The 15,275-nt window shown below is 40.4% G+C and overlaps 1 protein-coding gene across 1 annotated transcript in view; it reads right to left on the bottom strand.

Moving 5' to 3' along the window:
- Positions 1 to 15,275, bottom strand: part of LOC120980015 (mucin-5AC-like) — an 85,466-nt gene that overhangs the window by 27,558 nt on the left and 42,633 nt on the right. The window contains exons 7-8 of the mRNA XM_040408880.1: positions 9,925 to 10,104; positions 8,080 to 8,319 (exon numbers count right to left, since the gene is read on the bottom strand). Coding sequence (XP_040264814.1) covers positions 8,080 to 8,319; positions 9,925 to 10,104 — 420 coding nt within the window. The remainder of the gene's footprint in view (positions 1 to 8,079; positions 8,320 to 9,924; positions 10,105 to 15,275) is intronic.

Below are 15,275 nucleotides of genomic sequence, written 5' to 3'. Positions count from 1 at the left end.
GGGTTGGCATAGGGGAGGGATTTATAAGATGGATCCAGCTTATATCCGAGGGCTAGAGTGATGGTGGATGGGAGCTTGTCCCTGCCTCTTGCCCTGTATCGGGGCACTAGGCAGGGATGCCCTCTCTCCCCATTACTATTTGCTATAGCGATTGAGCCCCTGGCAAGTATAATAAGAAATTATAGGGAGTTCAAAGGTTTTCAATATGTGGAAGGAGACGAAAAATTATTAATGTATGCTGATGATATTTTATTATTTATGCACAATATTGGGGATCAGTTTAATAGAGTAATAGATATAATAGATAAGTTTTTATTTTTTTTCTGGTTTAAATATTATTGGGGGAAATCCCAAATTATGATATTAGGAGATGGGCAATCACAGAAGGACTCAAGGGTGCATGTGCTTGAGAAACACGAGAGTTTTAAATAGTTAGGTATACAAATCTCTGGAAATATAGAAGAATATGAAAAGTTAAATGTACTTCCCGTAATAAAAGAACTTAGAACTAAAATACACATTTGGAAAAGAGTATCGCTGTCAATTCAGGGTCGGGTAAACCTAATAAAAAAAAAAATTCTTCCAAAAATACTTTATGTACTACAAAATGCCCCATTGAGATTGCCGCAGAAGATTTTTAGGTTATTAGATAGCCTAATGGGGGATTTTATTTGGAAAGGTGCTATCCCTAGGATAAAAAAAAAGAGAGATTGGATTAGCTGTTCCTAATTGGTTTTTATATTATTTAATAACACAATATAGTCAGCTAAAAGGTAAATTGAACGGTTTAGTGGGAAGACAGGAATTAAATAAACTGGGTTGGAGAGTGGAATGGAATCACTCAGAGGTATTGGAATCAGGCATACTAGGGAAAAATTCTATAGGAAATAGAACACTGAATTCACTGGAGTACATATGGGTGGAAGTTAAAAAAATATTAGAAATCAAAGGTTTTTTGCAGTACACACCTATTTGGAAAAAAAAATATTTAAAGGAATTGCAAACGATTAGGACTTACATCGACTGGGAAAAAAAGGGGATGAAATATTTAGAAATATAAAAAAATATAAAAAATATGTGGATAGCTCACCACCCTCCTCGGTACGGTAGGGGTGCTCTAGCCGAAGGACTGCTCACTCAGTCAGTCCAAGAGATATGCGTAAACTAGGAAAAAACGGCTGGCACTCGCTATGTGGTTGCACATCAAACAACTATTTATTAGTAATTAACCGCTAGTTCAACAGTAGATATTAGCAGAAATACATGCACTTTAACATTAAAATAACATTGTTAAAAGAACCCCTAAAAAATAAATAATATAAAATACAATAACACTGGACTGGTTGCGTCACAAACCGCACCAAAGTAATGTCTCGATTTCCATAACTACGCAAATAGAAGAAAGGTTTAAACACACGAACTTAAAGAAAAAATCAAAAAAAGTCCCCAGAAATGAAATTGGCCCAGAGATGGGTAGCTTCCAGAAAAATGTTGAAGCCGATCTCAGAAAAATAAAAGAGAGACAATTATATAGAAAAAAACTTAACAAATGGAGAAGTGTCCGCAGTTAGAGAACTACAAAAAAATGAGAAAATCACGATTCGCCCCGCAGACAAAGGGGGGGCGATCGTGATTTTGGATACCGCAAAATATATACAGGAATGTGAGAGACAATTATCTGATAAATTGACATATAAAAAACTGGACACAGATCCCACAACGAGATTTAGTGAGAAATTAGAAGAATATTGTCAGAGAGGGGTCCAGATGGGTATTTTGTCTCAACAAGAATCAGAGTATATTATGGGGACGCCCGGAAGACTCCAGGTCTTTTACTGCCGTCCTAAGGTACACAAGGACATGGAGAGTCCTCCGGGCCGCCCCATAGTATCAGGTATTGGCTCTTTAACATCAAATTTATCAAGATATATAGACACCTAGCTACAACCCATGGTGAAAACAACTATATCATACCTGAGGGATACTACACAAATTATCCAGGTATTAGAAGGGTTAAACGTGGGAGAGGACTGGATTATGACTACACTCGATATCAAGTCCCTCTACACGGTAATAGACCATGAAGCAGGAATAAGAGCCATTAAAGCCCATCTGGAAAACGATAAGACAATGAAGAAACAACAATCAGATTTCATTTTAGAAGGTATTAAACACATCTTACAACATAATTATTTTTATTTTGAGGGATGTTTTTATTTACAGATTAGAGGAACAGCCATGGGCACCAGGTTTGCCCCCAGCTATGCAAACCTGTTCCTAGCACAATGGGAACGGGAAACTATTGATCAGCATAGAGGGGGTAGCCTGGTGCTCTGGCGTCGTTATATCGACGACGTTCTTTTAGTTTGGAAGGGAGATCAAGATAGTCTTAACAATTTTATAATAGAACTTAATGTAAATAACTTGAATTTGGTTTTTACCCAGAGCACAAATGCGACAGAAATTGAATTTTTAGATCTATCGATTATGCGAGCAGCAAACAAATATATATGTAAGACATATCAAAAGCCTACGGCCCGGAATGCATTCATTTTGCATTCTAGTTGCCATTTGCCGAATTGGTTACTGAATGTACCCTTCGGACAGTTCCGTAGATTAAAACGGAACTGTACCGAAGAGGCTCAGTTCGAATTAGAAGCAATGCACCTGAGGGATAAATTCCTGGCCAAACAGTATCCGACCAATATATTAGAAGGATCATTGGAGAAAGTGAGGAAACTACCGAGAAACTCATTATTAACTGTAAAAACAGCAGAACAAAGTGAAACAGACTCCCAGTTCAGAATTATCCTTCCTTATACGACACAAAGAAGGAAGGTGGAAGAAATTATTAAACGGCATTGGCACCATTTGCTACAAGACAAAATAATGGGCATGCTAATACCAGCCAGACCACAGATAATATATACGAGGGCGGCCAATTTAGGGATAAAAGTAGCCCCATCGATTAAAACTAAAAAGATAGTGACATCAAATACTGGCAGACTAACTAATCTGAAAGGTTTTTACAAATGTGGACATTGTATTTGCTGCAAAATTACAAAAATTCCAAGGAATACCAAGAGGGTATCTTCCACACAAAATTCTTTTGTATGGGAGATTGATCAATTTCTCACATGCAATTCTGTGAGCGTTATTTATTTAGTACAATGCCCGTGCTCAAGGCAATATATTGGAAGGACTAAAAGGACCTTGAGAGTGAGGATATCGGAACATATTTCCAATATTAAGAAAGGTTATGAAAAACACTCACTCTCAAGGCACTTTAAAGAGGCTCACGGACAAGACCCTACAGGTCTGTCCTTTGTGGCTTTAGAAAAAATCGATAGACACTGGAGGGGTGGAAACCATATTGAGCGGATGTCTAGGGCAGAATCCAAGCAAATCTATAATTTTGGAAGCCTGATGCCAGTAGGCTTAAACGCCGAGCTGGAAATCTTTGGCTTCTTATAGATTAGGCGGTGTGCCTCTCAGTCAATTGGGGATCTCATGTTTGGCCGTTTACCGGCGCTGTGATCCCCTCTTGCCGATAGGCACGCAGCCACCTACACTATCTTCCACTACGAATACTATTATTGGAGGATAGATATGAATACAATATGTAGAGGATGAGACCCTTGGATATATAGAAGTCTTTATAGATTATAGTACTATCTTGTTCTTATCTATTTATAAATGATGGATCTCCTGCGGTATATTTTATATTGTCTTTTATATAAAATTGTATATATTGTTGTTGATTTTTTGACATGTTATATTTGATTTTGACCATGGTTTGGCCACACTAATACTAATTAAGAGGCTGCGGTCTCGATGCCACAAAAAACGCAGGTGCGTTTTCAAAACCGCACCAAAACCGCACCAAAAATCGCATTATAAGAATAAGTGATTCCAGCCCAGTTTTTGCAGATCACTCATGACGGTATAAAAGGAGGGGATTCAACAACAGGGATATAGCTACTGAGGAAGAGGATTGAAGTCCTCGAAACGCGTTTAGCGTTATATCCCTGCCAACATCAAGCTTCTGGATATGATGGATGAAATCTAAAGTATCTTTTACAAAGTGGAGCGCTCCATTTCTTCATCCGACCTGCAGCTCTCATAGGAATATCGGACTAAGAATATCGGACTGAAATTCCCAAGTCCCGCGATATCTCTGGTACACCACGTGACAGACGCCAGAGAGCGGGGACGCCGAGAGCGAGCAGTGGAACAAGCGGCTGAATCAGACAGCCGGAGTGTCGTTTATGTGGGTAAGCCAAAACTTTTCTGTGAATTCACCACATACCCAACTACTGAAGGCTACAATATCCAGTAATACAAGAACTACTGACGGTAAACATAGAGAGGGAGATGATATCCCCCAATAACTAAAATAGCTTGTGGACTTGGCTATATTTTCTTATTTAAAGAGACAGTACACTGAATTGGAGACATACTGCAAACTGGCAAAGGAACACTATACTGTCTCAAGAGACATTACTTTGGTGCGGTTTGTGACGCAACCAGTCCAGTGTTATTGTATTTTATATTATTTATTTTTTAGGGGTTCTTTTAACAATGTTATTTTAATGTTAAAGTGCATGTATTTCTGCTAATATCTACTGTTGAACTAGCGGTTAATTACTAATAAATAGTTGTTTGATGTGCAACCACATAGCGAGTGCCAGCCGTTTTTTCCTAGTTGATGAAATATTTAGGTCAAGTATTTGAGGAAGATAAACTGAAGGACTTCAATACACTGGCTAGGGAGTTTGGGATCCCCCAAAAGGATATCTATAAATATTTCCAGCTTAGGAATGCGTTGACGACAGCGGTGCATGTAGATAAATATAGAAAGGAACAATCAGATAGAATATATAAATTCACCAATGGAGGAGAAAAAAGAGGAATAACTGCAAAAAGATATGGGATCTTGATGCAGGGAAAAAAAAAAACGAATTACAATACTTGCTAGAGGAAAATGGGAAAAAGAACTTCAGTCTTTTACGGAAGAGAAATGGAAAGATGCTCTTAGAAGTTATGCTATGGTGTCGGATAGGGGTTCACATAAGATATCACAGTTTTTTATAGTGCATAGATTACACCGATCTCCTTGAATATTAAAGAAAATGGGTGTGAGAACTTCAGATAAGTGCCCAAAATGTAGGGGAGAGAATGCAGATCTTATACATTGTTTTTGGACATGCCCCAGACTTTTTAGATACTGGAAAGAGATAGCAGAGATTGTACTAGTATTTTTGGATGTTCAAGTTTTTGAAGATCCAGTAGTTTGTATACTAGGGGCAACTGAACATCTGAAGTTAAATAAAGAAGTACGATTGGTTTTGGGTAAAGTACTATTTCAAGCTAGACTCCTTATACTTAGGAAATGGGTAAAGGAAGACCTCCCCACAGTGGGACAGTGGCGAGAAGCAGTTGTCAACCTGATTAAAGTAGAACGGGTGACTGAGAGTTATACTAAAAAATCTGAAAAAATTGACGAAATATGGAAAAAATGGTTATACTAGGCCTGGATGTTTAGTTTAGTTTTTTTTGTTTAGTCCCTCTTTCTCTTTCTAAGGGTGGCGGGTGGGTATTTGGGTTAAAAAAAATAAAGAAAAGAAACAAAAGTTATTATAATATTTATTAATTTGTAATATAGACTTTGATATTGTAGTATTGTTGTGATTTGTGTATATGTCTTCACAAAATTGAAATAAAAAAAATAAAAAATAAAAAGTGTACCAATTGACCTGTTTTTATTGTTCATCAGTGCTTGTTATGGCTCTGCATAAGGCCATTTCATAGGACTCTTACAACGAAAGACAGAAATATTGCATTTTTGTAATGAGATGCAGTAAAAAAAAAATAAGTATTTGACACTGTCAAGAAAACCCTACCTGACATCATCAGTTGAATTATATTCACATCAAATTTGACTATGTGGTCCTTATAACTAAGAGAACAGAGAAAAAGAGTACAGAGCTACCTACAAGAGTGAGGGGACAGGGCCTCACTACACACTACGTTGTTCTACAATAGACAGTTAAGATGTGATCCTGCATATGATATGCCATCATGGCTGAGCAGCCTGACAGGAATGCTCATCAATGTGTAGTATTGATTGTATTTTTGCTCTGTTTGTAACAAGGGGCTTCACATGTCCCCCTTAAATCTCAGACCAAGCTCAGTTCAAACAGTTTAAGTTCACATACCACTTTAGCACATGCAGTGACATGACAAGCTTGATGGTTACACAGTGAGCCCCTGAGGAGCCAGAGCAGAGGATGGGAGTGATTGTGGCCCTGATGATGTGTCACAGTGTACTCCCTCTGGCCATCGCTCCATGGGGTTAGTTCAGTGAATGAGGGGCACCCTTTATTCCTTCAGTGGACTTCATGTAGCTAGGGATCCTCCCTGATGGTAGTTTAGTGTGCCCTAATATTAAATGTCTGTGTGCAAGGCGGGCATTGAAATGGTGAAATGGCCAACATGTGGTGTTAGGAAAGGCATAGAAGAGTCAGTAACCAGGTCTGATTAACCAAATGAAAGTCTCTATTGTGTGCAAAATAGAAGTTGTAGTACATCCAGAAATTATCTGCATACAGTGAAAATTCTCCCCAGATGTCAAAGCATGAGCTAAGTAAGTAGTAGTATTAGCAATGGGCCTCTGATTACTCTTTCTCTTGCTAAAGTCTCTGGGACTGGGATCTCTGGCTAAGAACCGCAATCTGGCAACCATGGCTGTGGTGTCCATTAATCTTGGGTGTAGAGGGTATCCTAACAGATTATCCCTATACAGCAGTAGGGTCTGAAATGCTTTATGCTGGCTTACCTTGCTGACTCTCACACTGTAGCGATGCTAATCCCCCTTCAAATCTTCCTCTCTTTCATCCCCTGGAGCTCATGGAAGATCTGAAGGCTCCTGAAATTGAAGCTGGAGTCTGGGGAAGAGGAGCACATGGAGACTGCTTCCAACTTCCTTCCTCTCTTTAGCTAGAAAACTGTGGCACTAGAGGGTAGAGCCAGCCCACACCCTAAGCTCCAGAGAGGGCTGAGCCAAGATGGTTAATTCTGGCCATGCCTTTCTCATGCTTAGACATACTAGGTATACTGTACATTACATTAGCATTACAAACAGTTCAAACATTACAAACCAAATTACAGATACCCCCTTGCGCTGGGGTTTTGCAGTAACAGCACTCAGAAGAGGGACAAAATCTTAACAGTTACAATAATATAACAGTTAATGAACACAAATTAAACTAAACAGAACCTAATAATTATAGAGTGTGTCACTCTCTAACTTGGGTCTATGTTAACACCACAAGATCATTACCCTCAAGAGCCCTTACCATATCACCCCTTTCACTAACAACTCTGGCCTCAGCTAAAAACTCCCAGGGGAACAAACTTAACACTGCTCCCCCTTCCCCTTGGCTTCCTCTAGCTGGGGTTCTGTTTGCAGTCCCCTGATGATTCTCACAGAGCTAACCCCACTCAGGCTTAAAATACAATTTAGTATCAGACTCCTTCTCAGCCCTATACTTATGTTCACACTTTCTCCTGTAGATGGCAGTGGAGAAGACTGCAATTCCCACAGCTACAGTAATATTGCTCAGTGGCACCGCTGAGTATTGCAAGCCACAATCCAGATGACTATCCACATAAAGGCATTGTATACACAACACAATCTACTGTATACATATCTTGTCCATTTAAATTTCAAAGGTCACATCTCTAGTCCTCTAGGGAGAGCATAAGGTTTACTTGCCTTATATGCATACATAGACCGTTGCCACCTAAAAATACCACCCAGGTTTTGGGTCTACTAGGCTCTGGAACATATTACAACAACAAAAGGCTTGCAATACATCCAAACATACATAAAAAGTGTTTGTATGTTTTTCAGGGATGACTTGGGATGACTTCACAGTGAGTGTGATTTGCCAATTAGGTCTGGGAGCCTCAGCCTATGACGCGGTGTATCTGCAAATGTTGAACCTTACAATTTTTTGATTATGATGATTATTTGTAACCTATTGTTGTTGCTCCATGGGCTGTTACTAAAATTACCTCAGAATGGCAGGTTTTGAATTCGTCACTCAGGATAATGGCACACTGTCTTTGAGACCATGACTTTCGGTGGGGATTAATCTCACAGGGTTCTATCATCATTTCAGTTTCTGGACATGATGGTGATAATTTCCAAGTATCACCAAATTCTATTTCGTCTTGTACAACAAGGTGACCTCTGGTAGTAAAATCATTGTTTGAATTGCCATCGTAATTTCCGCAGAGTCCACAGACATTTTGCTGTTAGGTATAAAAAAAAAATACATATTATAACACAAAAATTAGATAGTTGCTTTAAAGTGAATGTCCACTATTTCGACGATGTGGCATTTAAGTAATGATTATTAAATATCAAGCTAGTTATTTTGACTCTTTACAGGTGTCAGGTGCAAACTGCCAGGTTGTTCGATCCCAGCCCGCACAGGACTTTATTATTTCCGTATACTGTCAGAATGTGAGAATTTGCTAGCTATGACGAGACCTCTCAGCTTTTTGGTCTGACAGTCTGGGCTGATTCTAGTTCATACTTCAGTGATTTGGTCAGTGATTGTGAGCGAAAACTGGGTGCAGGTCAAAAACACAGATCAGGTGCAGATCTTTCCATTATACTTTATCTCAGTGTAGGCTCCACTACTGGTTTTGGCTCATGATCACTGATGGAAATCACTGACCAAATCGCTGAAATGTGAAGTAGTCCTTAGAACATTTCCATTTTTCACTGATATGTGCTATTCGGACTTTACATGGACAGCACAAGTACCCATTGATTTTAAAGCAGACCAAACACACCCACTAAAGTGTACAGGTCCATGAAAAATCCCTGACACAACACAGATGGCATAGAGGTGGGTCTCAGAGTTAGGACCCACACCTGTCACGGCCTATCGTGTGCGTTGTGACACTGTTGCTACACTTGCAGTTGCCCGCGGCAACTTCTTGCTGTGTGTGCATGCGGTGGCAGTGTCTCGGCCTTCTGGGTTATTGCTGTGACATGGTTGCCACGCATGTTGTTGCCTGCGGCAACGTGTAGCTTTCCATGCTTGTGTGTGCACTTCCCCTTTAAGTGGCTTCCTCCCCTTGTCTGGTGTTGGAAGGGTTAACTCCCTTCCTAGTGTTTTAATACTGGGTTTATGTGTTTGTGGGTGTGGCTGCTTGGGCTATTTAGCCTCTGCTGGATGCCTGAAGCTGGGTGGTACTCCAGCCTTGGTGTGTGCTGGAGTTATGCTCTGTCTGGTTGTACCATCTTTCCAGTGAGGGCCACCCTTGTGGTCATACTGTCACGGCGGGCAGTGGGGGAAACCCCCCACCGTGCGGTGTCAGAGGGAAAAGGGGAATTTCCTGAGGGTTAGTAGGGCCCCAAGGTTCCAGAGTATGAGCCCTCCTACCATCTGGGTTGGCTCATACAGGAGTCAGGGCCAGAATTAGGGACGCTGTAGGAGGTGACCTGCTCCCTTATTCCTCCTTTTGGCCAGGCTGATCCCCCTTTTCCCTCTGACACCGCACGGTGGGGGGTTTCCCCCACTACTAGAATATTATCGATTACGAAGATATAGCACTATATTCTAGATATTCGCGAATTCTCAAAGTGGCAATATTCGCAATAAAAATTTGCGATTAGAATATTCGCGATCAACACTACAATCTATATAGTAGGTCTTTTCTTTTGTGTTGACTGCTACTGAAGGACAATATTGTATTTTGAATTTTTTATGGCATAGCTCTGCCGAAAAAGCAAAACAGCTGAAAACTGAAAAACAATTTGTTTCCTATGAATATTGAGTTAAAAAAAAATCTTTCTGATCGATCTTCCTTTTTAAGAAATCAGTAAATTTAAAGAATACTTACTTGAAAATTTCCTGTGAGCTTGATAGTGAAACTTGTTTTTTTATCCCAAACCAGAACTAGTCCATTGCTTGCAGTAATGATCAGATAAAGGCTGGTGTCCCGTATCTTAAAGGGTGACTCAGACACGTCTCCCTCACTGCATAAATCTGCTTTGCCATTTGATAAAAGAAGAATGTAGTCCTAGGAATAGAGCAGATTACTGTTAGGAGAATTTTAAGAAATATTTTTCCATATTTCTTTTGCTTACAGTAGATACATGTAATGTACAGCAATGTGCAGGGGCCAAAAGTAACAGAGAAATATTCTGTTCTCTTCATACAGGTGAAAAAAGCGTGCAGCATGATAACACCCCTAAAATTGAAAATGTGCCAAAAAACTGGTGTTCATGCTTTGTACTGCCACTTATCAAGTGCAGGGCCAGCGTTTGGGGGAGGGGGGGGCAAACTGGGCCCCAATCCTCTAAGGGGCCTCCAGCTTCAGATCACTGAGGAGTCGGCACTCTGGAAATTCCCAGCTTAGGAGTCCCTGCTCTGACTTCGTATATGGCTATGAACATGAAAAGGTTATCCATAAGCATTGTCAGTATGCTTGGGGACACCCTGTGTGCTTAAGTCTAATTTAGCTTCTATTTTTTAAATGTTTCTGTGGGGATTCGAACTCACAACCATCTACAGGGTGGGCCATTTATATGGAAAAACCTTAATAAAATGGGAATGGTTGGAGATATTAACTTCCTGTTTGTGGCACATTAGTAAATGTGAGGGGGGAAACTTTTCAAGATGGGTGGTGACCATGGCGGCCATTTTGAAGTCGGCCATTTTGAATCCAACTTTTGTTTTTTCAATAGGAAAAGGGTCATGTGACACATCAAACTTATTGGGAATTTCACAAGAAAATGGTGTGCTTGGTTTTAACGTAACTTTATTCTTTCATGAGTTATTTACAAGTTTCTGACCACTTATAAAATGTGTTCAATGTGCTGCCCATTGTGTTGGATTGTCAATGCAACCCTCTTCTCCCACTCTTCACAAACTGATAACAACACCGCAGGAGAAATGCTAGCACAGGCTTCCAGTATCCGTAGTTTCAGGTGCTGCACATCTCGTATCTTCACAGCATAGACAATTGCCTTCAGATGACCCCAAAAATAAAAGTCTAAGGGGGTCAGATCGTGAGACCTTGGGGGCCATTCAACTGGCCCACGACGACCAATCCACTTTCCAGAAAACTGTTCATAGAAACATAGAAACATAGAAACATAGAATGTGTCGGCAGATAAGAACCATTTGGCCCATCTAGTCTGCCCAATATACTGAATACTATGGATAGCCCCCGGCCCTATCTTATATGAAGGATGTTCATCTAGGAATGCTCGGACCTGACACCCTTAATGTGGTGGTGCATCATCTTGCTGGAAAAACTGGGAACGTGCCAGCTTCAGTGCATAAAGAGGGAAACACATCATCATGTAGCAATTTCGCATATCCAGTGGCCTTGAGGTTTCCATTGATGAAGAATGGCCCCACTATCTTTGTACCCCATATACCACACCATACCATCAATTTTTTTGTTCCAACAGTCTTGGAGGGACCTATCCATTGTGGGTTAGTGTCAGACCAATAGCGGTGGTTTTGTTTGCTAACTTCACCATTCACATAAAAGTTTGCCTCATCACTGAACAAAATCTTCTGCGTAAACTGAGGGTCCTGTTCCAATTTTTGTTTTGCCCATTCTGAAAATTCAGTACGCCGATCTGGGTCATCCTCATTGAGATGCTGCAGTAGCTGGAGTTTGTAAGGGTGCCATTTGTGAGTAGCTAATATCCGCCGAAGGGATGTTCGACTAATGCCACTCTCCAGTGACATGCGGCGAGTGCTACGCTGTGGGCTCTTGCTGAATGAAGCTAGGACAGCCACTGATGTTTCTTCATTAGAGACAGATTTCATGCCTCCACATTTTGGCAAATCCAACACTGAACCAGTTTCACTAAACTTAGCAAGCAGTTTGCTAACTGTAGCATGGGAGATAGGTGGTCTCGTAGGGTGTCTTGCATTGAAATCTGCTGCAATGACCCGGTTACTGCATTCACCAGACATCAACACAATTTCTGCTCCTCACGTGTTAACCTCGGCGACACGTCAATGGCTGTAAACAAAGAGAAACTTGTAAATAACTCATGAAAGAATAAAGTTACGTTGAAACGAAGCGAATCATTGTTTTTCGTGTGAAATTCCCAATAAGTTTGATGTGTCACATGACCCTCTTCCTATTGAAAAAACAAAAGTTGGATTCAAAATGGCCGACTTCAAAATGGCCGCCATGGTCACCACCCATCTTGAAAAGTTTCCCCCCTCACATATACTAATGTGCCACAAACAGGAAGTTAATATCACCAACCATTCCCATTTTATTAAGGTGTATCCATATAAATGGCCCACCCTGTACATTAAATGCAAGACCCTTAACCACTGAGCTATAGAGCTTAATGCTAAACTATTGCTGAATACCTCATAGAAGTTTCTCTTGCATTAGGTATTCATATACAGCAGAAGTATTTTTTAATTTTTTTTTAGGGTACTTTCACACTAGCGTTTTTCTTTTCCGGCACAGAGTTCCGTCACAGGGGCTCTATACCGGAAAATAACTGATCAGTTTTATCCCCATGCATTCTGAATGGATAGTAAACCGTTCAGGATGCATCAGGATGTCTTCAGTTCAGTAGTTTTGACTGATCAGGCAAAAGAGAAAACCGCAGCATGCTACGGTTTTATCTCCGGCGAAAAAAACTGAAGACTTGCCTGAATGCCGGACGCAGCATTTTTTCCCATAGGAATGTATTAGTGCCGGATCCGGCATTCAAAATACCGGAATGCCGGATCCGTCCTTCCGGTCTGCGCATGCGCAGACTGAAAAAAAGGTGAAAAAAATAAATGCCGGATCCGTTTTGCCGGATGACACCGGAAAGACGGATCCGGCATTTCAATGCATTTTTTTGACTGATCAGGCATTTTTAAGACTGATCAGGATCCTGATCAGTCTTAGGCTACTTTCACACTAGCGTTGTTTAAATCCGGCGTTCAATTCCGACACCGGAACTGCCCGCCGGATCTGGGAAAATGTGTGAAAACGGATTACATTTGAATCCTGATCAGGATTTTGATCACAATGAAAAAATGCATTGGAAAAAACGGATCCGCCATTTATGGACTTTAACTTTTTTTTTCACATTTTTCGGGTTTAACATGCAAAAGTCGGATCCGTTTTGACTGAACACACGGCACCGGATCCGGCGTTAATGCAAGTCAATGGGAAAAAGACCGGATCCGGCGTTCAGTCAAAGTGTTCAGGATTTTTGGCCCGGAGGTAAAAATACAACATGCTACGGTTTTCTGAAAAGCCTGATCAGTCAAAAAGACTGAACTGAAGACATCCTGATGCATCCTGAACTGATTACTCTCCATTCAGAATGCATTGGGATAAAACTGATCAGTTCTTTTCCGGATTTGAGCCCCTAGGACAGAACTCAGCGCCGGAAAAGAAAAACGCTTGTGTGAAATTACCCTTACTAATGCCATCAGTTGGCATACATTTTGCCTGATTAAAAAAAATATATGGCACAAAATAAATATGTAATTACCAAAAAATATATAAAATTATACTTCCGATATATATGAATGCATAATACGTGGGAAACTACTATGAGGGTTTTTAGCCATAATATAGTTATAGTCATTTAACATGAAGCTCTATAGCTCAATGGTTAAGGTACCTTCCTTTACTGTAGATGAGTTCAAATCCCCACAGAAGCATTTAAAAATAGAGGCTAAATAAAAATGTAACTCTCAGGTTGTCCCCAAGAGTGAAAAGTTTGAATTTATTGAAAAAAAATGGAGCAAAATGTAAAATAATATCAAATAACACCCGTATTAATCCATGGGAATCTTGGCCAGTATTTTTTGTTTGGAAAGGTGGCAACCCTAGCAGCACCTCTATAGGCCCACTCACTCCAGCAAGCCCACCCTCAGTAAGTCTCATCAGGATTCACTTTGTAAGGCCTCTTTCACATGACCGTTTTTTTCCCCCCGTTTACGGGCCGTTTTTTGCGGTCCGTATACGGTCCGTATACGGAACCATTGATTTCAATGGTTCCGCAAAAAAAACGGAATGTACTCCGTATGCATTCCGTTTCAGTTTTTCAGTTTTTCCGTTCCGTTTTAACATAGAACATGTCCTATATTTGGCCGCAAATCACGTTCCGTGGCTCCATTAAAGTCTATGGGTCCGCAAAAAAACGGAATGCATACGGAAGTGCATCCGTATGTCTTCCGTATCCGTTCCGTTTTTTGCGGATCCATCTATTGAAAATGTTATGCCCAGCCCAATTTTTTCTATGAAATTACTGTATACTGTATTTGCCATACGGAAAAATGGAACGGAAAGACGGAACGGAAACGGAAACACAACGGAAACAAAAAAACGGAACAACGGATCCGTTTAAAACGGACCGCAAAACACTGAAAAAGACATACAGGGAGTGCAGAATTATTAGGCAAGTTGTATTTTTGAGGATTAATTTTATTATTGAACAACAACCATGTTCTCAATGAACCCAAAAAAATCATTAATATCAAAGCTGAATATTTTTGGAAGTAGTTTTTAGTTTGTTTTTAGTTTTAGCTATTTTAGGGGGATATCTGTGTGTGCAGGTGACTATTACTGTGCATAATTATTAGGCAACTTAACAAAAAACAAATATATACCCATTTCAATTATTTATTTTTACCAGTGAAACCAATATAACATCTCAACATTCACAAATATACATTTCTGACATTCAAAAACAAAACAAAAACAAATCAGTGACCAATATAGCCACCTTTCTTTGCAAGGACACTCAAAAGCCTGCCATCCATGGATTCTGTCAGTGTTTTGATCTGTTCACCATCAACATTGCGTGCAGCAGCAACCACAGCCTCCCAGACACTGTTCAGAGAGGTGTACTGTTTTCCCTCCTTGTAAATCTCACATTTGATGATGGACCACAGGTTCTCAATGGGGTTCAGATCAGGTGAACAAGGAGGCCATGTCATTAGATTTTCTTCTTTTATACCCTTTCTTGCCAGCCACGCTGTGGAGTACTTGGACGCGTGTGATGGAGCATTGTCCTGCATGAAAATCATGTTTTTCTTGAAGGATGCAGACTTCCTCCTGTACCACTGCTTGAAGAAGGTGTCTTCCAGAAACTGGCAGTAGGACTGGGAGTTGAGCTTGACTCCATCCTCAACCCGAAAAGGCCCCACAAGCTCATCTTTGATGATACCAGCCCAAACCAGTACTCCACCTTGCTGGCG

This window comes from Bufo bufo, chromosome 10, assembly GCF_905171765.1.
Source record: "Bufo bufo chromosome 10, aBufBuf1.1, whole genome shotgun sequence".
In the NCBI taxonomy this organism is placed as follows: domain Eukaryota; kingdom Metazoa; phylum Chordata; class Amphibia; order Anura; family Bufonidae; genus Bufo; species Bufo bufo.
The sequence above is the reverse complement of the archived record's forward strand: the minus strand, read 5'-3'. Positions and strand labels throughout refer to the sequence as shown.